The following is a 27810-nucleotide window of genomic DNA, read 5'->3' on the forward strand; positions in this document are numbered from 1 at the left end:
CCTCAGTCAGTCCTTGGCGCCGAAAATGACGCAATCGTGGTGGCTCCGCCCCTGCGTGAGGACCCCTGTGAGAAGCGAGGTCGTGCACCTCTTCAGGGCAATGAACAAAGTTATGTATGGCGGGTTCATACACCTTTACAAGGTGGAGTTCAAGCACTTGTACGTCCAGGCCTGATAGTTTTCAGGCGCCACGCCGGAATTCCGGCGTACCGACGTGTCCGCCAGGAAAAAAAGGTTCGCCTAATGCATGGGTTAAAGTTTAAAGTTCTCCGTCACCACGACGGATTTCCGTCATTTGAATTTTTGGGGGGGAAAAATCCGTCAAATCATTATAATAAACCACACTCGCACACGTGCTATCTGTTTTGAGGCTTAAATATGATCCTCTCACTGGATCATCAGCGCTGGATGGATGACGGCGGTGTCACTTGATTGACTTGCGGTTTCGGACATTACGTAAAAAAGCTACCTCCCTCCTGCCTTAAGTCAAGTTTGTTTTGGTCAGTTAATGTTTTCAACTTGATTGGTCGTGCCGAAGACATTAATACTCCGATTCAATCGACATAAAACATCATACAGGCGGTCCCCGGGTTACGATGTTCCCGAGTTACGATTTTTCGTGGTTCGACACATCTCCCATTTACTGTATTAAGCCTTATTTCTGCTGCATTCAAGTGGTGTCGGTTTTATGGGAAAACCGAGTTTCCCACCAGAGGGCACGACATGAACACCCGCTGAAGTCGGACACGTGGAGATTTTCGATGCAGCACGAACTGGCCGAGTTGTGACGTAAACGCTATTTCCAAAATGGCTGAACAATACATTAACAGTAAGATGCTAAATAATCATGTACAATTCGTACGCTAATTCCAATAGTAACGTTATTTTTAAACCTCTATTATCAACACATAGTTTTGCTGCATTTGTGTTCAAAAACTAAAACCAACAGCTAATGTTTTGCTGACAGAATATCATTTTTTAAAATTTTGTTCACATACATATAAACAGTTATGAATAGTGGCAGCTACTGTTAAGTATCGTGTACATTACATGATGAATTGACGTGTATGCAATTTGTAAATACTGATTAGCCAAACGACAAACAAACGTTCGACAGCCTCCATTTTACTTTCATTTCACACACACAAACCACATGAACGCGAGCACGTCGCGTGAACGAGTTTCACCTCGGAGAAACCTACTGCCCGACTTCCACTTGAATGCAGCATGAGTGGTTCTGCGTCGTAAACGGAATTTGGTGTTTAGTGTGCGCGGCGTCAGGATAGGCCTTTAGCCTTAGTTAAACGCAGCTATGGATAAAGGTATGGCAGATGCTATTTGCACCCGGGTATATGCAGCAGTATGTGTTATTTGCACCCGGGTGTACATAGCAGTGTGTGCTATTTGCACCCGGGTATATGCAGCAATGTGTGCTATTTGCACCCGGGTGTACATAGCAGTGTGTGCTATTTGCACCCGGGTATATGCAGCAGTGTGTGCTATTTGCACCCAACATTTTGATTTATCAAAGATTAGTACTATTCTTTTGTGTTCCATTTTACTTACAAATTATTTTACAAGAAGTGAAGATACTTTTATTTGGGGTTATGGGGTAGACCTGTTTGAATTTTGTTTTTCACTTGTGAGTCTTTTTCTTTACCATGCTTAGAATTTAAATAGCAATTTAATTATCCTAAGTCGCTTACCGCTAATGGCAGTAATCACATGGTAAATACTACATGTAATATACACTGCCAGTGATAATGTTAAAACAAAATGTAACACAAGTTAATATCTGTCTGTAGCACCCTGATATGTACACCACATTGTATGTGTCACGTTACGGTCCCCGACCCCTCCCTTTGGGCGTGTGTTTACGTCGTCTGCGTCAGTGGATCTCCGTGGGTGCGGTTGCGTCCTGTGATAATTCGTCTCACCTGTGGCTCGTCTCGTCATCACGTGGGGTTTATGTAGTTTGTCTATTTAATGTGCGTTCGCGCAGTGTCTTGTGCTCGTCGTTGATTGCGTCTACGTGTCTCTATATGAGTGTTAAACGTGCACTGTCTGCGCTATATGTGTAAAGACAAATAAAGTAACGTCTGTAGCGAACAGGATTCTGTGTCTCGTCCTTCACCCAGTCGCCAGCGTTACAGTATGATGTATACAAATATTCTTCCTGCCAGTACATTATCAGCCTCTTTCATTTTATTTAATTTCACAGAATGCAGAAGACAGATTTGATTTTTTAATTCATTTTTTCTGGATGGTTTGTACATTTTTTAAAGAAATAAATTGGGGTTTTTATTATTTACATCATGTTTAAATAAATTTTAATTTTGTGCATTGGATGGTAGCCCTCTTCACTCCATAATCTCAGTGCTCTCTGGAATTCCTCACAACTGTCGAAGGAGTATCCTTCACAAATGTTCTTTAGCTTTTCTTCCTTCTTGGGAGAAAACACAAATATTAGCTTATATAAAATAGTCATTACATTATAAGTCTGGCATATTGACTCTGTCATGCAAAAACCTTAATTCAAAAGGACTGTACATCTTTTGTTATACACATTCATGTCCTTTGTGTGTACTGAAACAACACAAAAATAGAGAACAAAAAGACAAAATTATATAATTTTACACAAAACTCAAAAAATAGACTGGACAAAATTGTTTTTGTAAGATAGCAATGCGACTGTCACGTAGGGCTACACCCCCCTCTCTGTCACTTGTTCCTGTCCTTGTGTCTGTGTTGTTCCCTGCGTGTCTGTCTCCATGGTTTCCCCTCGTCTGACACGCCCGTGTCATCAGTGTCTTCACCTGTGTGTCTAGTTTAGTTCTGTGTGTGTCTAGTTTAGTTCTGTGTATTTATAGTCCCAGTGTTTCACTTATCGGTTATTGGTTGTTTTGTTCTATTTGGTTAGTTTGTGCTCTTGTTATTCATGCTCTTTGGTCGTGTTGTGCTCTTGTTATTCATGCTCTTTGGTCGTGTTGTGCTCGTTATTCATGCTCTTTGTTCAGTGTTCTACGCTTCCTGGTCTGTGAGTTCTACTCATTTCGTTGCTCAGTCGAGTCGTCTGTGTTTTCTGTAGCCTGATTTTCTAGTTTGTATGCGTTTACCCCGTGTTTGGTTTAAAGTGTTCGTTCGGTGTCTTAGTTTAATTCTTAGTATCGTCATGCCTGTTTATTTGTCAAACCTGGATGGCTCGCCCGTTATGACCCCTGCCTGTTTGAACGACTTTGATCATGATCATTCCTCTTAATAAATCTCGCTCTCCTCAGCGTTTGTGTCCGCCTCCAAGCTCTGTAGCGCCAGTTAGTGTTGCCACCTGTCCCGGTTTTCACGTCGCTGTCCCGGTTTGTCCCGGTTTTCCTTCTTTTTAATATTCGGTCGCGGCAAAAAATAAAAATTATTTAATGTCCCGGTTTTCACTAGGTTAGTTCAAACGACTATTTAGACTGTTTCTGCACACTTGAAATCTGTCTTTTTTTTCTCGCTGTGTCCATTTTACACCCCCCACCCGGTAACACTACGTTCGCCACTATTATGCTCCTATTAGCTCAAAAATATATCAGTGTTCGTTGGATAATAATTCTCACACTATTTCTTAAATATATATCTTAAAATGTAAAGTTAAATTGAGTGATGGACCTTTATACATAACTATTAACCAAATTCTGCATACCGTTTCCTACTGTCTCCGTTTCGGTTCCTTTGAATTTGCGCCTTTTCGCTCCCGCGCATTCATTGGTAGACATGCGCAGATGGGTTCGCTTTTTTTTTTTATTAAGGGGTGAAAATAGCCTCGCTGTGTGGCAAATGCTACTTGTACCCGGGTGCAAATAGACACTCCGTAAAGGTATTTGCCAAAAGGCTAGCTTTAGGATAGGATAACTGCGTATATTACGTTATTTATGTACAGTATGTGTGTATGTTCCGATTTACGACAGATCGACGTCGTAACCCGGGGACCGACTGTATTTCAGACATCGGAAGAGCTTCAGAGGTAGATACAAGATAAATTCAGTATTTTATCTTTATTCTGATGAAGTTTATTTTTTTATCAGAAATATAAGAAAGTGGTTTTTTTTTTTGAGCCGGTACAGGTGGTCAGACGATCTGATTCATCATGGCCGCCTTACGGCGTAAGGTGTAATACATGAACAAAAGCACAAAATGTATGTCCTAATAATCCAACACAAAATATTTATTAAATATTTTATATATTAAAACTAACTATAATCATAATACTTGTAATTCTTTTAAACTTTATTTGCATAATTTCTTTGAGTTGTCTGGTATCCTATAATTTACTAACAGTAATGAATAAATGATAGGTAATGATACCTGACTTATTCATTATTAATTAATTTAAAGATTAATTATTAAATATTCAAAATATGGTACACTTCCACTCTAAACCCCCCCCCGCTCAGAAAAATTTCAGACTCAGGAATTTTTCCCACTATCACCCCTGTACGTCACTTTCAAGGTCCATTTTCAATATTTCCCAGCACCTTAAACTTAAGTTAAATATTTATACATATACTCGAAATTATTCGAAATTATTCGCTTTTTTATCACATCGATTCAGTCAGACAGCTATTTGTTGTGAAACAAAATACAGTTACATTTTCAAGCATTTTCAAGCCTACTTTAGCACTTTTCAAACCTGGAACACAATGCAACATCAGGTAAATTCCTTCCCCTGTTTTTGAGGGGTGTTTCTTTATACTACCACATATCATTTCGGACAACACTGCAAAGAATGTCTCCACTGCCCGCATGTCATGCGTGTGCTCCACACATCTGACCAATCACACGCAGCTTTCAGTTAATAACGTGGTGGGAAAACACTGAAAAAACATGTTATCTCCACTTTTTTTGTGGAAACAGGCAGACAATTGGCCAAGCTGTATTGCGTTCTTTTTTGGTGCTATTTTGTGATAATTTAATAATTGGTTATAATAAAAGTTTTATTTATAAAGCATTGTTATGCAGCATTTTTACTCATCACAAGTGCTTAACAATGTCAATAATGAAACAAAATGTTATAAAATTTGGTTTAAGCTATTAATTAATTAATAATGTAAAAAATATATATGGGGAGCCATTTGAGAGCCGAAAGAGCCGGCTCTCCACAGTAAGAAGAGCCGTTAGAGCCGCATCTCAAAATAGAGCCAAAAATCCCATCACTAGTGGCGTGGTCAGCTCCGCTCGTTTGGATTGTGCAACTGCAGGGTGTGATTTATTAATGTGTAGTAAGGAAGATGCCTATTGTTAATGCACAAACATCATTTTTAAATATTTATTAACAGAAATTAGGATGATTTTATTTGACAAAAGGCTATATATAACGAAAACAAAGACATTTCATGTAACAACTAATGCTTAGCTGAATCCTTGGGCACCTCCATGCAGTTACAATGGTACATTCGACTATGACGTTCATAGTCGACTAGGGGGTATAGTCGACTATAGTCGAATCAGCGACTATTGCAGGTCACCCCTAATGGTCAGTGAGATTTTTTTATTTTTTTTTGGTTGCTTTGGAGTTATTTTGCAGGTTCTCCAGATGACGCAACAACCTGATTACCATCTGGTGTGGGAGTCATGTGGCTTCATTGCGAAGGATGAGATTGGATGGCGGGTTTTTAAAAGCTCACTCCGAGACAGAAGCAGGGCCTTGTGGTGTCTTGAGCAGTGGACTCCACTTGGTCATTGGGTGATGCTGAGTGGTTTCTGGGTTGTTTTGTAACCAGCTGTGTGAGTTTGGACCGATGGTTTTACCGTCGGGTCTGTTATGAGAGATATCAATAAGCGTTGTGAGAAGTAATGCTTATATCCAATACCCATTGTATTTGCGTGGATTTTGGGGGTTGTCTATTTTGAATATATTGCTTAAAAATTGGCTCCTGTTTAAGTTATAGGGAGATAGGGAAGGTTTATGTATTTTCGTTTGTTTTCTTTTTGTAAGGTTAATTAAATTGTGGATTGTGGAGTTTTGTTTGTTATGTTGGTCTTGGCCCAGCCTGAAGACATTGTTTTAAATTCTTTATTTATTATTGATACCAATATATAGATGTCACGTTGAGGACCCCGGCCCCTCCCTTTTGGACGTGTGTTTACGTCGTCTGCATCTCCTAGTCTGTGCCAGTGGATCTCCGTGGGTGCGGTTGTGTCTTGTGATAATTCGTGTCACCTGTGGCTCGTCTCGTCATCACGTGGGGTTTATGTGGTTTGTCTATTTAATGTGCATTCTTGCAGCGTCCTGTGCTCGTCGTTGTCAGAGTCGTACGTGTGTTTGGTTGTGTTGTTTTCCGTTATCAGCTATTTGGAATCAGTTATTCAGTTATTCCGCTATCAGCGCTATTTCTATCTATTAAACATAACGTTTGGAAAAGAAGGCAAGGATTCCTGTCTCGTCTGTCGCCTCGCCCCAACGTCACAATAGATAACTAATATATAATTAAATTAATATCAACAGCCAAGACATCCATTTCAGTGTCGCCCTATATATATTTTTTTTTCTTTTTATGTTGCGACTCTGACTAGCGAGTCAGGTTCATCTGGGTCTTAACACTCAAATATACACCTAGATAACAGGACTCTTTCTCTCTCTCTTTCTCTCTCTCTCTCTCTCTCTCTCTCTCACACACACACACACACACACGCACCTTGATAACAGGACTGTCTGCCTTTCTTGCACAAATATACACCTAGATAACAGGACTGTCTTACACACATGCACCCAGTTACAGGACTGTCTGTCTCTCACACACACATGCACCCATATAACAGGACTGTCTGTCTCACACACACATGCACCTAGATAATAGGACTGTCTCTCTCTCTCTCACACATGCACCTCGATAACAGGACTGTCTGTCCCTCACACACACACACACACACACACACACACACACACACACACACACCCAGATAACAGGACTATCTGTCTCACATGCACCCAGATAACAGGACCGTTTGTCTCACACACATGCACCCAGATAACAGGACTGTCTGTCTCTCTCACACACATACACCTAGATAACAGGCCTGTCTGTCTTGCTCACGCACACATGCAGATAGGTAGCACTAGGGGTGTGTTTAAAAAATCGATCTTTCGATTCAAATCGATCTTCATTTGAACGATTCGATATCGATTTATGAAACCTCAGATCGATGTTTAGAATTAGCCAATTTTCCCCGCATATGCGTACCGTTTTAACGTCTCGCGTTAAATCTCGCGAGATCATCCTTTTTTTCTCGAGCACCGCCACTTGGCTGGGGTGATCAGTTAAGCATGGCTGCAGCAAAAGTTAAAAAATGTAGGTCTGATCCACATCTATGATTCAATGAGTTACTAGTTCGCTGTGGCGCCAACCACTGGCGAGCGATCGATCGCGATATAATACTTAATTTGTGTCCATTTTACACCGCCAGCCCCTCCAGGTTCAAATCTCACTCCAAGCGATCTTGAAAAGTTGGCAACCCTGTAAATGTATGGTTACATTTTGGCCATGTGTAAAGTGTGCAACATGGAGGTGAAATACTGTGGGAATACCACAAATCTGAGAAATCATTTAACGCGACACCATCCTGATATTCAAAAAACGCCAGAACCCAAATATGCCGTATATGAAAATGAAAATGAAATGTGCTATATTTTGTCAATTGTGAATTTACACCCCAATCGAAATTTGTCCTCCGCCCATCTGTGCAGTTAGAACACACACACACACACACTAGTGATTACTAGGGGGCTGTGATCACACATGCCCAGAGCGGTGGGCAGCCCTAGCCCGGCACCCGGGGAGCAGTTGGGGTTAGGTGCCTTGCTCAAGGGCACCTCAGTCATGACCTCTGGTCTGGGAATCGAACCCACAACCCTCTGGTCACAACACCAGTTCCCTACCACCAGGCCATGACTGCTCCATATCATATCATATACACCACCCTACACTTCTCCATCCACGCTGCTCAAAGGAAAGACATCAAAGCTCGTTTCTTCCTTCTGCTGTCAGGCTATACAACCAGCACTGCCCCAAACCATAAACAATCATTGTAAATTATATATATATACAATTTTTATTTTTTTCGTAATATTTTTCTCAGTATAATTTAACAGAACTTTTTGCAATATTCTTTAAACCTGCGAAGTAATTTTCTACCTTTTTTTTGTATGTTCTCAAAGCTGCTGTAACACCACAATTTCCCCATGTGGGATAATAAAAGGCTATCTTATCTTATCACCCAGTATCAATCCTGTGCACCTGTAGAGAGGGGATGTAACATTTGCATTCAACTAGTTCTGCATATAATTTTTGAGAAATCTGAATACTGTTTGCAACTCTTTGACATCACATCACCACTATTCAAAAGTTGCTCTATTTCGTTGAATTTGACAGTCAATTGGCTCAATTTACCTCTTCTGGTTTGTGAGAAAATGAAGTCTGCTCTCTGCTCCTTTAGCTGTTAGCACCCTCTGGCGGCCATCGTGAGAATTGCTATTCACATCGTCCATTTCGCTAGTCATTGTTCGAGAATTTATTAGTTTTTATATTTTATATTTTTATATATATTTTTATATTATAGTGATGGGCAAGTGAAGCCTTATGAAGCACTGAGTCGTTCCTAACAATTGTGATTAGAAGCTTCAGGCTTCAGTGACGGTGACATCTGGTGGACAACTGAAGCCATAGCAACGTCTAAAAAGCATTGAAGCAATGGCACTGTTTCAATCCTATGACAGCAATTAAAGTTCAGTAGATCATTCAAGTGATTTGTTCATTTATACCAAAAAATTATTATATTGTCATTATAATAAAAATGCAGATGCTCTCCCCCATACTCTAACACATTCCAGATTAACCCATCAAATAAATACAAACTATATTAAGGGTTAAATGTTGGTTAAGGGTGATGTGTAATGATACATCTTATATAGCTGGTATGACACCAAAACATCAAAATCTCTCAAACCTGTCAAGCTGTTATTGGCTCAGAATGCATTTAAACGCCACGAGCCAGTGCCTCACACTGAAAGACTATGAGCCAATGAAAAGCTACAAAACATTTTGAAGCAACGACAAGCGTGACACTGGTGTTTTCATACAAGCTCCAACACAGTGTTTCAAATCACTCCGCTTCAGGAATAGTGACACACGCTCTGGTGTCATTTGCCCTCCACTAGCTGTCAAGATAGAACTGGAAATAAAAATATTAATTACCTGATTTAAAAAATCATCGAGATGGACATAATCAGTGTTATGAATTACTCATAAGAGCAGCTAGATAGAGTATAATAGACTAAACTGTAATCTGTCGGCTTTGCACAGTTGATGCTGACAATATACACAAACATCTAACAAAAATGTTAGTTTTCCAAGGTAGAAATATTACTGTCATGGTAATAAACTATTTTAAAAGTCTAGACTTCCTCAGTAGAATTTCTTCTCTGATGAAGTAAATCTTGATAAATGATCCGTTTCCAAACTGTATTCTCTGGGTAAGGTGAAGCAGTGAGAATGTTTTTCCACATAATGTAAGTAAAGAAACAAACTTGCTCCACAAACCTTTTCACTCTCATCATATCCTCATCTCTCCTCCACCTCATCTGATACTCTGTGAATTACTCTAATGACTCTTCAGCCGCCATGTTTCAAACACTCACCCGATCTACTTAGCTCTACTATAAGCTTAAAGTAGATCTACTATAAGCCCCGTGCTAATTGGCTGAGGGAGAAAGAGGAGGAATCTGATTGGCTGACTGAGGAGGAAACCATGGAAACAAAAATGCAATTGGCTCTATGTACATTGTGAAAGTGTATTTGTACCCAGACTAAGTGCAGTAGGGTGATGATGTTAATGCAAAGAGGAGAGAGACTGTTTCCCCTTTAACATCTGAATGTTGCCATCATTATAGAGGTAATTGTAACATAACGTAATGTAATATGCATTTGCATTCAAAAACATGTAATTTTCAAACTTACCAGAAGCTGTAGAATATACCACCATTCAATATAACAGTAAAAGCACATTGCACTAATAATCTCTATTTCTCTCTCTCTCTCCCACACACACACACACACACACACACACCTATCTAGGGTCTAGACTTCACAGATTACTTTCACTGCCTTGTGTGTGGAATCAAAACCTTTAAAGAATATTCCAGAAGCGATAATTAATTATATTCATAGGCTACTGATAAAAGTAGGTGTGTACAGGGTGCTGCTCTGTCTCGCAGAAAACTTTAAGGCATCCAGTTAAAGAGCTTCTCCAGATCACATGCTTGCCAAAAGTTTAAGGACCTACATAGACACCCATTAGTCTGGCGCCGCACACACAGGAAGTATACGGTACACATGTAATGTCACAGACATTCAGTGATAGAATTCTTGATCTTTTTTTATGAATGATAATTGACAGTATTACTAGATTCATAATACTTTTGCAATATATAATTTACATGAATTCATATGTCTAAATAGCCTTTTTTTCTGGATAATTTGATGGGGCTGGCACCCCAGCACCCCCTACTGACGGCCTGCCACTGGTGTTATGTATGATACTGTATGTATTTTAGGAAAAAGGCCATGTGTGTGTCATGTGTGCTGTTTCTATGTATGACACTGTTCTTCTCACATTTGAAGTATGTGTTCAGGTGTTTAAGGGGATTCCTACATACCTGAGTGTGTCCAGTCTGCAGTGGGGATCCTCCAGTCTAGCAGAGAGCAGCTTCACTCCTGAGTCTCCTGGGTGGTTGTAAGTCAGATCCAGTTCTTTCAGGTGTGATGGGTTTGAACTCAGAGCTGAAGCCAGAGAAGAACAGCCTTCCTCTGTGACCAAACAACCAGACACTCTGCAGAATGGAGGGAAAAGAGGGAGAGAGAAAGTGAGGGAGATGCATTTGCAGGGCAGCGAGTATGGGGAGCTAGAGAGGCCAGTAAATGTAGTGGAACTACTGACATGGTGAGGTCTCGTATCCATTCCTCACCTATGATCCTACACCACCAAACACCTTCCACAATAATACACCTAATAATCCTAACCTGCTTAGCTCTGAACTTTATATAATGTAGTCAAATGTGTGTGCACACACACACTGAAAATGTTGATTTTTTCATAACAATAGTGGGATATTGTGGATGTGAATCTATGTAGGTGTGTGTGTGTGTGTGTGTGTGTGTGGTCAGCTGTGTTGGAGTGTGTGTGTGATCCATAAAGAACTCATCTGAGTCTCTTGTAGGAGATTCTGGGAATCTGCTCATGCATCACAATTTTTTTTTCTCCACAATGTGGTCATTTGTAACGTCTAGCTCCACCTCCCGCCCCAGTCTTGTGTCGTATGCCCTAGCCCTACCTAGTCCCCGGTGGGAGGTCCCTGTCTGGTTGTCACACCCCAGTCATTACGTTACACCTGTGTCTCGTTTTCTCCCTTCCATCTTGTGTATTTAGATCCCCCTGTCCTATTCACCTACGTCGGTCGTTTGCTACGCTCCCTCGTCTGTCAGGGTTCTTCGTGGTTTTTAGTATTCCTGGTTCATGCTCATTGTTCGGTTATTCCTAGTCTCTGGTTAAACTTATATGTGTCTTGTCTCGGCTTGTTTGTTTGATGTGTAGTGTCTTTGGTTTCGTTTCAGTACGTATTTCTCTGTGTCCTCCTAGTCACCTAGACTATGTCTCTAGCTGTTTCAAGCGTTTTTCCCTTCCCGCGGTTCCTTCGCTGTTTCATCTTGTCGTTAAGTTTTCATGTGTTTAGTTGTTTCTCTTTTATCGGTGTTCGTTGTTGATGTGTTCAGTTGTTTCCTTTTTATTTGTGTTCGTCGTTGATGTGCTTAGTTGTTTTTCTTTTATTGGTGTTTGTTGTTTTTTCCCGTGGGTCTGTGATCTTAGTTCTAAGTTCTACTGCCTCGATCTATGTTGTGATTTACTTGGATGTCCCCACTCACCTTAGTGTGCTGCCTGTACTCTGTGTAGTTACTCCCATTGTCGTTTGTTGTGTAGTGTTTCTGTTTGCACCTAGTTGTTTTGTCATTGCTTCGCTATTAAACGTCTTTAAATTGCAGTTGCGTCACACCTACCCCTCAGCAAACGTGACATCATTTAATGAAATGTAGCTTCATTTAGTTTATTTTAACAGAAAATATTTGGAAATAAGGAAGAAAGCTTCATAAAATAATAAAGTGTGAAATATTCTTGCATTGCCTAGTGTGGTATTTTTTTAAATACTGTAATCAAAGGAAGTTAATTATTTTTAAAAGGGAATTTACTTTTTTTAAAGAACATAAATCACATTTCTTAAAACTCTGTAGTGTCACCACACTTTACTGTTTCCATTCCAGATTAAATTGACAGAAAACTCACCTGAGATTCTCGAGTTTACAGTGTGAACTCCTCAGTCCAGCACAGATCTGCTCCACTCCTGAGTCTTGTAGATCATTATTATTAATCTGCAGCTCTCTCAGTGAGGAGTTTTCTGTTTGTAGAACTGATGTGAGAGATTTGCAAGACTCCTCATTGAGACCACAGAGAGACAATCTGTAAAGGAGGAGTAAATACAGTACAAAATGTAGATCAATCAGATTATGCAGGATTCCAGAATCTGAACTGCTGATTAAATTATCCTCTGTATGTTGGAAAATAGGATGACATTAATTGCATGAACAGATTAAAAAGTATCAGAGCTGCCAGTACAGGGTGCTAAAGAGTCCAGTAACTGTACAAAACTTGAAATAATAATAAATTATGAAATTGCCTTGCATTGCCTTGTGTGGTAGTATTTTTAATACTGTACTCAAAGGAGGTTCAATTTTCTTAAAAGGAAATTGACTTTTTAAAAGGACATAGATCTTTATCTTAATATTTATTAAAACTCTGTAGTGTCATCACACTTTACTGTTTCCATTCCAGATTTAACTGACAGAAAACTCACCTGAGAATCTCCAGTTTACAGTTTGAACTCTTCAGTCCAGCACAGAGCTGCTCCACTCCTGAATCTTTTAGGTTATTATTATTAATCTCCAGCTCTTTCAGTGAGTTGTCTGTTTGTAGAACTGATGTGAGAGATTTGCAAGACTCCTCAGTGAGACCACAGCCAGACAGTCTGTAAAGGAGTAAATACAGTACAAAATACAGATCAATCAGATGATTGGATTCCAGCTGGATTTCAGAATCTGAACTGCTGATTAAACAATCCTCTGTATCTTGGAAAATAGGATGAAATTAATTGCATGAACTGTAAAAGTATCAGAGCAGCCAGTACGGGGTACTAGAGAGGCCAGTAACTGTAGTGGAGACGTCACCATGTTCTTTATAAATGTGTAAATGTATAAATGTACCATATTTTGTCAATTGTGATTTTTCACCGCAATCAAAATTTGTCCTCCGCTTTTTACCCATCTGTGCAGTTAGAACACACACACACACACACACACACACACACTAGTGATTACAAGGGGTCTGTGGTGCACATGTGTCCAGAGCAGCCCTAGCCCGGCGCCCGGGAAGCAGTTGGGGTTAGATGCCTTGTTCAAGGGCACCTTAGTCATGGCCTCAGGTCTGGGAATCGAACCCACGACCATCCGATCACAAGACCAGTTCCCTACCACCAGGCCATGACTTCCCCATATAATAAACTACCGACATGGTGATGACTCATATCCATTCCTCAGCAATGCTCGTACACCACCAAACACCCGCCTGTCACGGTGGGGAGGACAGGTCGCCGCCAGAGGGGGCGTGTCTCAGCTCACACAGCCTCACAACACACGCCCCCGTGCACCAAGCCACTCCCTCGGTCCCGATCACCAGAATACTAGCACCTGTTCCCCATTATGTTGTGCACCCTTTTTATACCCACAGGTTGTTCGGTCCAGTGCTGCACATAGCTCCATTGGAAACTCAACGCTTTTTAGACTGGTGGTTTTTAGACCTTTTGCTAATAGACTGCATGGCATTTATTTCAGTTCACTGTTTATTTAGATGCTCTTTTTCTTATGGAGAATAAAGACCATTCTATGCAACACTCGCCTTCGGCCACCTTTGTTCCCGCGTCAACACCACCACAATATTAATCCTGATTATCATAACTTGCGTAGCTGTGAGCTTTGATATAATGTTGTCAAATGTATGTGCACAAGAAGCACTGAAAAGTTGGATTTCTCATAACATGTCATTTTAATATTGGGTATTTGTCATATGTGTAAATAAAATTAAAAGATATTGCCACATTTTCTTTCACAGTAGTGTTGATGTGGACGTCTGGATTTGGAACATTTATAAACAATTGAGGCAGAGCTGTTTTACAGGCTTTGTGTTTCTGCAGGCTCTATGTAGGTGTGTGTGTGTGTGTGTGTGGGTGTGTTCAGCTCTATGTAGGCGTGTGTGTGTTTCCGTAAACTCCCACACACGTTTGGACAAGGACTCATCTGAGTCTCTTTATTGTGTTAAATTTCTCTACTAGGAGATTCTGAGAATCAGTTTTGCATCACAAATTTTTCTTTCTCTCCACAATGTGGTCATTTAATGAAATGTAGTTCATTTAGTTAATTTTAACAGAAAATACTTGGAATGAATTAAGGAACAAAACTTGTTAAAAAAATGAAATAATAATAAATTATGAAATTGTCTTGCATTGCCTTGTGTGGTAGTATTTTTAATACTGTACTCAAAGGAAGTTAAATTTTCTTTAAAAGAAATTGACTTTTTAAAAGGACATAGATCTTATCTTAATATTTAATAAAACTATGTAGTGTCATCACACTTTACTGTTTCCATTCCAGATTAAACCGACAGAAAACTCACCTGAGAATCTCCAGTTTACAGTTTGAACTCTTCAATCCAACACAGAGCTGCTCCACTCCTGAATTTTTTAGGTCATTATTATTAATCTCCAGCTTTTTCAGTGAGTTTTCTGTTTGTAGAACTGATGTGAGAGATTTGCAAGACTCCTCAGTGAGACCACAGCCAGACAGTCTGTAAAGGAGGAGTAAATACAATACAAAATGCAGATCAATCAGATGATGCTGAATTCCAGAATCTGAACTACTGATTATATTATCCTGTCACGGTGGGGAGGCCAGGTCGCCGCCACAGGATGCGTTTCTCAGCTCACACAGCCTCACAACACACGCCTCCGAGCACCAAACCACTCCCTCGATCCCAGAGGTGGGTAGGAACGCGTTACATTTACTCTGTTACATTTACTCAAGTAGCTTTTTGGACAAAAATGTACATGTAAGAGTAGTTTTAATATGGACGACTTCTACTTTTACTTGAGTAAATATGTGCTGAGAAAAACGCGACTTTTACTCCGTTACAATCGGATTTGCGCCGTGTGCTACCATTACTTTCGTTTTGTAAATAATTCGTCTTTTCAGTGAGAAGACTGACCAACGTCTCGTCACCTGAGTATGAGTGACCAATCAAATGAAGCCGGTCAGTCACATGATCACATACGCAAACTTTCTCCACCGATAGCAAGAAAGTAACAGAAAAACCTCCCGAGCATCCGTGACCTCATACAGCCAATGTTTACATTACAAACATGTAAAAAGGGACAGTTATATAATGCGCTGTCAGTTGTGTCTGCCAAAACATGTGGACATTTCAGCCTACAAGAACTCAACATCAAATTTGAGGAAACACAATGCCATAAGTTTGCCGTATGTATAATTTTGTGTAATGCTGTATCTCTGAGGTATACATTTGTGTGATGTAATTATTAAATGTAACGCAGCGCAATACTAAAAACCAGTTCACACTCAGAGTGTACACACTAGCAGTATATGATGATTTAGTTGAACCAAAGTTTGCTACAAATTGATTCAGTTGTCGTCAAGTTGTAGCTACACGTATTGGCTGACAGTCTCCTCAGTTAGTGCCTTTGTGGAACACATTAAAGTTACACAGGCCTAATAATTAGGAACAAACAAAAATACAATTTATTTATAATAAATAAATTTTATATATATTTATTTATAATAAATATTTTTTTTTATCATTAAAAGTCATTGTTTCCAGTAATTGAATTTTCCATGATGTAATTTATTGACACGAGACAGTACTCATGCATTTACTCACTACTTCAGTAGCTTTTTATCAAAGTACTTTTTTACTTTTACTCAAGTAAATTTTTGGATGCATACTTTTACTTTTACTTGAGTAATATTTGGTTGAAGTAACAGTACTTTTACTTGAGTAAAATTGTTGAATACTCTACCCACCTCTGCCTGATCCCGATCACCAGAATACTCAGTTCAGTTCACTTTTTGAAATGAAATTAAGATATTACCACAAGAAAAGTGTCCTGATAAATAACCTTATCAAGTGGTGTCAGTATCTTGTGAAATAGTTCTTTAATGTAGGGACACTCTACTCTTTTCTCTCTCTCAAATAGGGATGCAAATTATCGATTAATTCATTAATCATTAGTTAATTGATCTTATCGATCGACTTTCGATTAATTGATAAGCGGCGTTTTTCACCTGAATTTCAGTGTTTCAATAGGGCCTTTAAAAATATCAGCTAAATAGTTCAAACACTTTGTTCAAAAAGTATATATTATAATATGATAATTATATTGTATTATGATATATTTCTCAAGTAATTATGCATTAGGAAATTTTTATGGTATAACAAAATTGTCACGTTGAGGACCCCGGCCCCTCCCTTTTGGGCGTGTGTTTACGTAGTCTACGTGCATCGTCTGCGTCTATGGATATCCGTGGTTATGGCATGTCGTGTGAATAATCTGTCTCACCTGTGACTCGTCTCGTAATCACGTGGGGCTAATGTGATTTGTCTATTTAATGTGCGCTCGCGCAGTGTCCTGTGCTCGTCGTTGTCTAGAGTCTACACCAGGGGTACTCAACTGGCGGACCGCGGTCCGGATCCGGACCCGAACGCAGTCCTGTCCGGACCCAATTTCATTTCTGATTAACTGGATACGGACCAAAACAAAACCGTAGCATTTTTTTCAGGGCTATTGAAAAAACACTCCGTCATGAGTGTTACGTTCGCCGAACCACCCCCACCCCCCACGAGGGCGCGGTGAGAATCTGGAGACATTTACACCTGTCTCCTTCCCGCGCCCTCTCGCCTCCGAGGGTGGAAGCCTGTGTCGCCAGCACCACCTCATCGACCCCGGAGAGCGAGTTTGGGGAGAGGGACTCAGAGGAGGAGCAGGAGGAGAACTACCCTCCGTCGTTGTACTCCGCCCCTACCGTGGACTACAGCGGGGAGGTGGACCCGGCTCCCTTGGTCTACTCCGTCCCCACCGTGGATTATGGGGAGGGCGAAGAGGAGGAAGAGGACTACCCTCCCTCCGTTGGCTCTTCCGCAGATGACCACGGTGAGGGCGAAGGGGACTATCCTCCCTCCTTATACTCCGTTCCTACCGTCGACTACAGGGAAGGTGAGGAGGACTACCCTCCGTCCATGTGCTCGGGCGTGTCCGAGTACACGGACAGTGAACATTACACAGAGGATGAGGGTAGCCCGGTTGCATCGGAATGCTCAGTGAGGACCGTGAAAGGGAGAACCAGCCCGGTGGTGAGCGCATCCTCGGACCCATACGAGGGGAGCGCTATGGACTGCTCTCGGGGGGAGAGTCCAGCCGTTCCGATGAGCTGGAGCTTGGGCAGTGAGGAGGAAGAGGAGATGGAAGCCGAGGAAGAAGGCCACACTGCCCGCTCCAGAGCATGGTCGCGGAGCGAAGGAGGAGGTCCCTACGACCTACCAGGAGGGGAGAACAGCCGCGCTGCACCTGGCACGTCCGCCAGCCGCGCTGCACCTGGCATGTCTCATCACTCTCCTCTCATCGCTCTCCTCCTGGCGCGTAGCCTGGCGCCTGTTACGTGTTTGTATGTCCTAGTGTTTGTGGGTCTTCCCGTGTGTGTACCAAACCCATTTTTCCCGTTTGTTCCTCTATGTGTTAATGTTCCTGTGTGTATGTTTGTGAACGTCCCGTTCAACCTGTCTAACGTCTTTTCCCCGGTCTTCCCAGGGAGGGTGTGCTAGGCGATTCGTGACGGACGCTTCGCCAAGGGCAGTCACCTCCCAGATGCAGGACTGAGCGCGTCGGATCCGCCCATCGTCGTGGGTTCGGGGCACTCGGTCCTGTTGGCACCCCGGGACGGGTAGTGCCCTTGGAGGGGGCGTCTGTCACGTTGAGGACCCCGGCCCCTCCCTTTTGGGCGTGTGTTTACGTAGTCTACATGCATCGTCTGCGTCTATGGATATCCGTGGTTATGGCATGTCGTGTGAATAATCTAGGGCTGTCCACGACCAAGGATTTTTTTGGTCGACCAATGGTCATCATTTACTCCGACTAATCGACCAATCGACCCCCTCCCCCCTTCAAAAAAAATAATCCCATTTTGACTGGCATACATATTTGTGAAGTTTTATCTTTAATGCCGGGCTGCCGCATCTATGCGCATTTACCACTAACGCCAGGAGTAACCTTCTGTGACTAACAATGTTTCCTGGTTCATCTAAACACTAGGTCTATAGCCTACACAAAAATCGGTTATCTGCTCAGTTCTTCTCCCAGTCGAAGAGTTCACGGCATTGTCGTGTACAAGAGCGACCCTTTTTTCCGCGGAGATTCTAAACTCTGCCATTACTTCGCTGAGTCGCTCTCCTATGTTAGCAGCTGTGTGGCTCACTCCCAACTCTAGCTCCCAGCACGAATGAATGCAGTCGGCAGTTATCAGAAATAAAATGCGCTGTGACCGTCATGTAACTTTCCATCTGGTTAGTCCATATATCCGTTGTGAAGCTGAGTGCTTTACAGTTTTCGATCTTGCCCTGAAGTGTTTGTTTTGTTTTGCTGTATTTGCTCTTAACAGCGTGCATCACTGTTTCACGTCTTACCAGGCTATATCCGGGCTCGAGGCATTCAATTAGATTTTTACATCCCTCACCACTGCCGATATTCACAGGTCGCAAGTCCAGCGCTGTCCTTGTCAAACAAATCACCAACGGTAAATTCGTGTCACGTCTTCCTTTGTCACGCCGTTGAAATTAAAAGTCCCAGAAGCCCTTTGACGAGACGCAGCTTTTTTTCCCTGCAACCAATCGACCAATGGAGTTTGGTCGACTAGTAATTTTTTTGGTCGACCAACGATTAATCGATTATTTGCCGTCAGCCCTAGAATAATCTGTCTCACCTGTGACTCGTCTCGTAATCACGTGGGGCTAATGCGGTTTGTCTATTTAATGTGCTCTCGCGCAGTGTCCTGTGCTCGTCGTTGTCTAGAGTCTACACGTTTCTGTGTAAGTGTCAGATGTTTCTCGTGCGCTATTGCGCAATCTGTGTGAGAAAGATTAAAAGTGACGTCTTTGCAAGGATTCTGTGTCTCGTCCTTCGCTCCACCCCGATCGTCACAAAAATACATTGTTACATTTAAAAAAAGGAATAACTTAAGGACTGGCTCCCTTCTTGCATTTGAAACATTAGACATAAAAAAAAAATTTAATTAGAAATTAAATAGAGAGCCAAACAGAATATTATTGAGCCTATGCTTAGACAATGTTTCTAGCGTTGTAGTGAACACATGCTGTAACGCGACCAGAGAGTGCCCAAGTCTCCACAACATCATTGAGCTTGTCAGCTAAATTGTCAGCGGTGTGTCTGTCCGACATGTTCGTTGTAATCAGCACTGCAGATTTTAGCTGCCAGTTCTCGTCAGTGTAGTGGCACGTCACGGTAAGTTTCTGTTGTTAGAGCCGTGCAACAATCTGTTGTATGGGCTACAGCAGTAGCAGTAGCTAGCTTTGTTTTAAGCTCACTCTTCTTTTTTTGTAGCGAGCTTCGAAAACGCTCGCCTTCCCAGTGTAGCTGTGATTTTAGGTTGACCAGGTGCACTGGTGATATGCTGGACAGCTGCATGCACGGTTTTCAAATGATAACTGAGTGAACTAGTGGAACTGTTGTACTTCAATACCGCATTACACAGAGAACATCTGACTTCTTTGCCTAAATTAACAATGTTGAAATGATCCCACACTGCACGTCTTTTCGCCCGCTTCATTTTGTTTTCCACTCTGGTCTTTCGCGACACATGTTCTCCTCTCATTCTTATGCTCTGTTCAAGTTACTACAGGAGCGCTCTCTAACGATTAATCTCGATTAATACATTTTGTTCGAGTAACCTCTTGATCGACAATTAATCTAAAGTCGATTAATCATTTGCATCCCTACTCTCAAATGTTCTCTCTGTTTTTAATGTAGGTTCTATACCCTTCTTTCTCTAATGTTCTCTCACTCTCTTTCATTTTCATAGACCGTTAACACACAGTGCTACATCCACTGTTAATCTCTGAATGAATATACTCACATGACTTTTCTGGATGCTTTGACCACTGGCAGCAGTCTCAGTAGACATTCCTCTAATGGGACATTGCACAGGTCAAACTCATCCCGCTCCTCATCTGAGTTCAGCAACACAAACACCACAGCTGACCACTGAGCAGGAGAGAACCTGGCTCCACTCAAAGGAGTGTCACCTCCTCTGCTCAGGTATGTTTGGACTTCCTGTACTAAAGAATGATCATTCAGTTCATTCAGACAGTGGAACAGATTGATGAATTTCTCTGCAGAGGGATTCTCCCATATATTCTCCTTGATGTACTTGACTGTTTCATTATTGCTGTGAGAGCTTCTTCCTGTCTGTGTCAGTAAACCTCGTAAGAGAGTCTGATTGGACTCCAGTGAGAGACCCAGAAGGAAGCGGAGGAAAAGGTCCAGGTGTCCATTCTGACTCTGTAAGGCCTTGTCCACTGCACTGTTGAGGAAGTCAGACAATGTGTTTTTGACCAATCCAGGGTGTTGCTGTTCCAGCACATTTGTGTTGGTGGAGATGAAGGTAATGAACACATATAAAGCAGCCAGAAACTCCTGAACACTCAGATGTACAAAGCTGAACACCTTCCCCAGCTGTAGACCAAACTCCTCTCTGAAGATCTGAGTGCACATTCCAGAATACACTGACATTTCTCTGACATCAATGCCACAGTTTCTCAGTTCGTCCTCATAGAAGATCAGGTTGCCTTTTTCCAGCTGTTGGAAAGCCAGTTGTCCCAGTGCCAAAACATGTTTTCTAGTTTGTTGAGGGCCAGTGTCACTTTTCTGATGATACTTTTGGTCCTTGTGTTTGATGTTAAAGATCAGGAAGTGTGTGAACATCTGAGTCAGAGTCTTGGGGATCTCTCCACTCTCTGCTTCACCCAACATCCTCTCTAGAACAGTGGCTGCAATCCAACAGAAGACTGGAATGTGGCACATGATGTAGAGACTTCTTGACGACTTTATGTGTGAGATGATTCTATTGGCCAGACTCTGGTCTCTGATTCTCTTCCTGAAGTACTCCTCTTTCTGAGGGTCACTGAACCCTCGCACCTCTGTTACCTGGTCAACACACTCAGGAGGGATCTGATTGGCTGCTGCTGGTCGAGAGGTTATCCAGAGAAGAGCAGAGGGAAGCAGATTCCCCTTGATGAGGTTTGTCAGCAGCACATCCACTGAGGTTGACTCTGTTACATCCCACAAGCTCTCATTGTTCTGGAAATCTAGAGGAAGACGACACTCATCCAGACCATCAAAGATGAACAGAATTTTGTAGTATGTATAGTGAGTTGGTTTTAATTCACATGTTTCTGGAAAAAAGCAATGAAGAAGCTGCACCAGACTGAGCTTTTTGTCCTTCATCAAATTCAGCTCCCTAAAAGGAAGTGGAAATATGAAGAGAACATCCTGATTTACATTTCCTTCAGACCAGTCCAGTATGAACTTCTGCACTGAGACCGTTTTACCAATTCCAGCCACTCCTTTAGTCAGCACAGTTCTGATGGCTTTGTCTTGTCCTTGTAAGGGTCTAAAGATGTCACTGCATTTGATGGGTGTCTCCTGTATTGCTGGTCTCCTGGATGCTGTCTCAATCTGTCTCACCTCATGTTCATTATTCACCTCTCCACTCCCTCCCTCTGTGATGTAGAGCTCTGTGTAGATCTCATTCAGAAGTGCTGTGGTTTCATGCTGTGAGATTCCTTCAGTAATATTCTGACATTTTTCCCTCAGTTTGGATTTCAGTTTTCTGTAGCAAGCAGGGGCCAGTTCTGATAAAGAGGAAGACAACAGCACACATGTTAATGTCTTGAGGATCAATCATAATCGACTCATCACAAGAAATACAAGAAAAGACATCATTATGAATAGATTTTCAGTCCTCATAGATTGGCCATGATACATTCAGCAAATATGTAAATGAATATGTAAATGAAGTACTGTAAGTGTTAAATTAGATGTAGGTTAGAGTGTCTGTGTATCAATAACACTGAATGATCAGCAGTTTGAAATGGAGAACAGGAGGGATCATGGAGAAAGCCATTACAACAGCTGAAGACATCATGAGACAGTGACCTGTGGTCAAATCTGATTGGTCAAATCTCAGTTCTAAAGAGTAACAATGTATACTCAAAACGTGATAAAAAGTGATAAAAGTAGGAGTGTTGAGTCTGCACCTGAGCAGACTACACTGAAGGGAGGTCAACTGAGGACAGACCAACACTGATTTAAGATCCTCATTGTGAACTGAGATTCACCAACAGTGTCCTCCCTCTGAAGTAATAAAGTGATGTTATGATGTCATGACCCATAGCTCTTACTGGTCTGTAGTGTGTTAGCGAGGTCTGTCTGGTTCATGTTCTTCAGGACGTGCAGTGTGATCTTCAGCGCCCCCTCGACACTGCTCTGATCCTCCTCATCCTCCACCTGTCTCTCAGTGCATGCTGGGTAATCTGGACTCAGTAGATTCTTAAATCTCTTCAGCTCATTTTTCACCAGAGAGATGATTTTGTGCTCCAGCTCCTGAATAAACAGTATCAGTAAAACTAAAGTGTTACAGACAAATGATTATAACACAGGATGATCCATTAAACATAAGAGAGGACTGAACTGAGAGGGACTGGGTGGTCTTGTGGACATTATGGTTTATAAGTACATAATTCTAATATTAAAGTTTGAATTGTATGTAGTTTTATAAAGCCATAACACAACATAACACACAGTTTTGTTCATCATCAGCTAAATTACAAATAGACATTAAAGTAAAGCATGAACCAGTAAAGCCACAGAGTCTCATCATGATCTGTGACGTAAACACACTCTAATGATAAGACCCTTCACCCACTCACACAATAAACACAATCCACATACACAGAATACAACCACAGAGCTCAGGCAAGACAGAACATAATACAATATCTCCCAATACAAGAACCACCACAGAACAAGAGAATCAACAGAGATTAAATAGGACAGACTAACATGAGAAGAGACAGAGATTAAATAGGACAGACTAACAAGAGAAGGGACAGAGATTAAATAGGACAGACTAACAAGAGAAGGGACAGATTATATAGGACAGACTAACAAGAGAAGGGACAGAGCTTAAATAGGACAGACTAACAAGAGAAGGGACATAGATTAAATAGGACAGACTAACAAGAGAATCAACAGATCTTAAATAGGACAGACTAACAAGAGAAGAGACATAGATTAAATAGGACAGACTAACAAGAGAAGGGACAGAGATTAAATAGGACAGACTAACAAGAGAAGGGACATAGCTTAAATAGGACAGACTAACAAGAGAAGGGACAGATCTTAAATAGGACAGACTAACAAGAGAAGGGACAGAGATTAAATAGGACAGACTAACAAGGGAAGGGACAGAGATTAAATAGGACAAACTAACAAGAGAAGTCAACTGTGAAGAGGTGGAACTGATAATCACAGGGTGGAGTTACTGAATGGAAGGAGGGACAGACAGACATGAAAAACACATGGGAAGAATAAACAGAGAAAGGCTGGGCGGGGCTAGAGGGACCAAACAGACAGATTCACACACACACACACACACACACACACACACACACACACACACACACACACACACACACACACACACAAACATACAGACCTCGAATACTGACTCCAGTTTGTCTATAGAAATCTTTACAGGTTTCTTTTTGGTACTGTAGAAAAACAGAAGAACAACTTTAATGGCAAATCGACATTTTATAGACATGAGTACATGTTACATTCATGAATACATGTTATATTTATGTTTCTGCACATGATGGTGATGTGATCATTGAATATGTCATGGTTCACTGGGCTCCCAGACTGAGGGACACTGAACCCAAATGCTGTAGTGACAGTAGAACAAACACAGAGAACCTGCACCTGACTTTAACTCTGGTGATGTAGAATAATGTTTATGTGAATGGAGCCTCACCAGATACTTTATTAGAAACATCTTGTACCTGTAAACACTAGACACTTTATTAAAAACACCTTATACCTACACACAATGAACACTTTATTAAGTCCCTAACTAAAACTGTAGTTTACTCTTTTGACACTAGAGGGGGCTGATGACACAGTTCTTCATCCTCCCTCTACATCTCCCCCCTTCATCACTGGTCAGTTTATGACCACAGTACCACTGACATATATTAATTTATACCAGAATACAGTAAAGACCTTTAAATAGAAAAGTATTTCTGCATAATAAATCATTATTCATTTCAACTTGGAGTGTACAACACTATTTTGAGGTTTAAAATATGGAAGTCGTTTTAAGTGATAAAAATCATTTGCATGTTGTGTCTGTGTGCGTGTGTGTATGTGTGTGAGAGAGAGTTTGAGTGTGTATGTGTTTATGTATGTAGATGTGAGTGTTTGTGTGTGTGTGTGTGTGTGTGTGTGTGTGTGTGTGTGTGTGTGTGTGTGTGTGTGTGTGTAGATGATCCTGAAATTGTCTCCTTTGCTCCTAAAATTGAAACATAACTGTTTTATACTCTCAGTGGTTTAAACTGTAGTGTAGTTAATATTGTTTATTATAGAGAAAAGAGATTAAAAATACTTTCAGTCTGATGAACAAATCTCTATGTGTAAATGTGTCACTCACTGTGGGTCAGAGGTCACAGGTCCACTGCTGAAGTTAAAAGGTTCACCCATGGACCCGTCACTCTTCATAGACACACAGCTGGGTACTGCAGATGATTCACTCTTCATAGACACACAGCTGGGTACTGGAGATGATTCACTCTTCATAGACACACAGCTGGGTACTGGAGGTGCTGCTCCCTTCACCCTGATGAAGATGAGGAAAGTGTTGAGTAATTACATCCTTCACTACATCTCATTTATGCTGGATAATCCCTCAGATTAAGTGCTGATGTAAAGCTCCTCACTTTGGGTCAGAGGTTCCTCCTCCACTGCTGGAGTTATGAGGCTTCATCATGGAGTTGTTCCTCTTCACACACACACAGCTGAACACTGGAGATGCTGCTCTCTGCTCCCTGTCAACAGTTCATCATAAAGAGGAGGAGCAGGACACTGAAACACTGATTATAATGAACCTGATGTCACTGTAGAGTGACTTCACCCCAAAATACAAGTCCAGAAACACTACAGGAAAATGGAACCTTTAACAGATATGTTGTTATTTACATTTCCCAGATCCTGTTATATACAGTATTCTACATATACTTGAATGCTTACTAAACACTTACATGCAATTACAAGTTACTTTATTGCCATCATTTGGCAACTCGTATAAAAGCAAATTCACTGGTTTTTACCAATGTTCTGCTAATATAGTCTAGTTTAGAACAAATAAAAGTGTGATTTAAAGGCAAAGAGTTTACTTTCAGTGTGACAATATCAGTGACAATACAGTGGCCTCTCATGAAAAATGCTAAATATTTGAATCGATATTTAATTTTATGGCACGTAGTGGCAACATCCATCCCCTCGGAGAGGATCTTCTCTAAAACTGGACAGATCATAACTGAGAGAAGGTACAGGATCACCCCTGTCAAGCTTAGACACTTGGTGTTTCTCAATGCCAATCTGTAAGTCTTTTAGTGAATTAATACAGTGAGTTCTTAATCTCTAATGGTTCAAAACTTGTGTTGTTCACATGTTTTTTATCTTCATAGTTTTATACTTTAATTTAATAGCACTGTAAGTGATATTTGTGTTATGGTGCCGTTTTGTTATGAAGCTGCTTTAATACTTTTTGGTACTGTGGTGGGTATTTGTATTTAATACAGTGAGTTCTCCGTCTCTAGTAGTTGGTGGTCGCTCCACCGGTTGTCTCCCGTGTGCGGGTTCCTCCACCTCCATCTCCTCCTCAGAGCCACCCAAACTTCACCTCATTGGCTCCTCCGGGGTGGAGCACAGGGTGCAGTCCATTTGGCTGCCCTCGGAGTAGGAAAGAGGCACGCCCTCCGTCAGACGCCTCTTCTCCCTCACAATTTCCCCGGAGTACTCTGATGGAGGTGGGCTTTCCATCTCCCTCTCCACGCAGGACTCGCACTCTGAGTACTTGGATGGCGGCAGACTACCCTCCTCTCCTTCACCTTCACCTGCCCAGTTGCTTTGCCAGGCTCTGCTCCATCAAGTTGCCTGAGGCTCCTGAGTCCACTAAGGCAACAGAGCAAGTACCCTGTCGTATCCTCAGGAGTATCCATGTTTCCAGTTAGATTTGAGGCATAAAATGATGTTGGGCCAGGCCAAAATCAGGTTTCTCTTACAGATAGTAACATGTTATGTATTCAGAGGCTTGCTGTATGCCTCTAAGGCATTGGGCCAGACAAATAACATATTAGAGCAGGGGTGCTCATTACGTCGACCCCCCCCCCCCCGCTCAACAAATTTCGTTCGCCACCTCACAACCCCCAACCCCCCGGTAGATCTTTCTGACTTGGTCATCTTATAAGTAGCTCGCAAGCTGAAAACTTGTGGCCACCCCTGCCTTAGAGGCATACAGCAAGCCTCTGAATTCGACCTCATGAATCTACGCTTAAATAGTCAATATGCCATTTTGCCAGTTAGATTTGAGGTATGAAATTATGTTGGGCCAGAATAGAATCAGGTTTGTCTTACAGATAGGAACCAGTTATGTATGATGCATGTGTTGCTTGTCTGGCCCGACACCTTATAGGCATGCAGCAAGCCTCTGAAATTGCCCCTCTCAACCATTTCACCTGTGCCCATAACTACTAAATATGCCGTGTTTCCAATTAGATTTGAGGTATTACGATGTTGGGTCAGGCTAAAATCAGGTTCCTCTCTTAGGGAGCGATCTGTTCTTTATAATGCATTTGTTATTTCTCTGGCCCACCATAAATAAGGCCTTCAATAAGCCTCTGAAACTCCCCATTTAAATTCGTTCACCTATATGCCCACTGCTCAATATGCCATGTTGTATGCTGGTATTTCTTCTTCTGGTTCATTTGTGTTCTAGAACAGCAGTTCTGTGTTTTTAGTTTTCAAATCTAAGAATATGTTTCCTTACGTTAGAAATGCTGACGAATCCAATCATCATGTACAAATTGCATACAATTGGAACAATTTGAAATAGAAACCATTTTATAAAAGGAATGCTTTCATTATATTTTAATATTTTTTTCTACATTCACAAAATCAGTATGGGAAACAATAATCTCTTAAATGTATGCTCCTATGCTCGTTTGTTTAATCTATTGCTTTTAAACAAAGTGCACCAACTTCAGCCGCCGAATAAGGAGCTGCGAATAAGTAACCAAACGAATCTGAAACTGCGAATAAGTAACCAAATTCAGCATCGAAGAAAAGGTCCAGGTTTTTAAATTACCTTCATTGGACTATCATTTGTTATTGGAGTTTTTGTTGTGACTTTTACTGAAAAGCATTTTTATACCAACTGTAAATATCATGTTATTGTAGGATTACGTGGGCCTATGTGC

The 27810-nt window shown here is 41.4% G+C and overlaps 1 protein-coding gene across 4 annotated transcripts in view; it reads right to left on the reverse strand.

Moving 5' to 3' along the window:
* LOC143525365 (NLR family CARD domain-containing protein 3-like) overlaps nt 1–27810 on the reverse strand; it is a 38431-nt gene that overhangs the window by 3990 nt on the left and 6631 nt on the right. For 2 of the 4 annotated variants that reach the window (XM_077019213.1, XM_077019221.1), the window contains 9 exons: nt 25270–25377; nt 24984–25169; nt 23991–24045; nt 22675–22876; nt 20349–22125; nt 14809–14979; nt 12938–13108; nt 12370–12543; nt 10691–10864 (listed from right to left, as the gene is read on the reverse strand). In XM_077019213.1, the coding sequence (XP_076875328.1) occupies nt 10691–10864; nt 12370–12543; nt 12938–13108; nt 14809–14979; nt 20349–22125; nt 22675–22876; nt 23991–24045; nt 24984–25169; nt 25270–25319 (2960 nt within the window). In that variant the 5' untranslated portion in view covers nt 25320–25377. Of the gene's footprint in view, nt 1–2231; nt 2447–10690; nt 10865–12369; nt 12544–12937; nt 13109–14808; nt 14980–20348; nt 22126–22674; nt 22877–23990; nt 24046–24983; nt 25170–25269; nt 25378–27810 lie in introns of those variants that run through there. The other 2 variants (XM_077019239.1, XM_077019230.1) reach the window with 2 other exon arrangements.

The sequence above is a fragment of the Brachyhypopomus gauderio genome, chromosome 1 (genome assembly GCF_052324685.1).
Source record: "Brachyhypopomus gauderio isolate BG-103 chromosome 1, BGAUD_0.2, whole genome shotgun sequence".
Classification (NCBI taxonomy): Eukaryota; Metazoa; Chordata; class Actinopteri; order Gymnotiformes; family Hypopomidae; genus Brachyhypopomus; species Brachyhypopomus gauderio.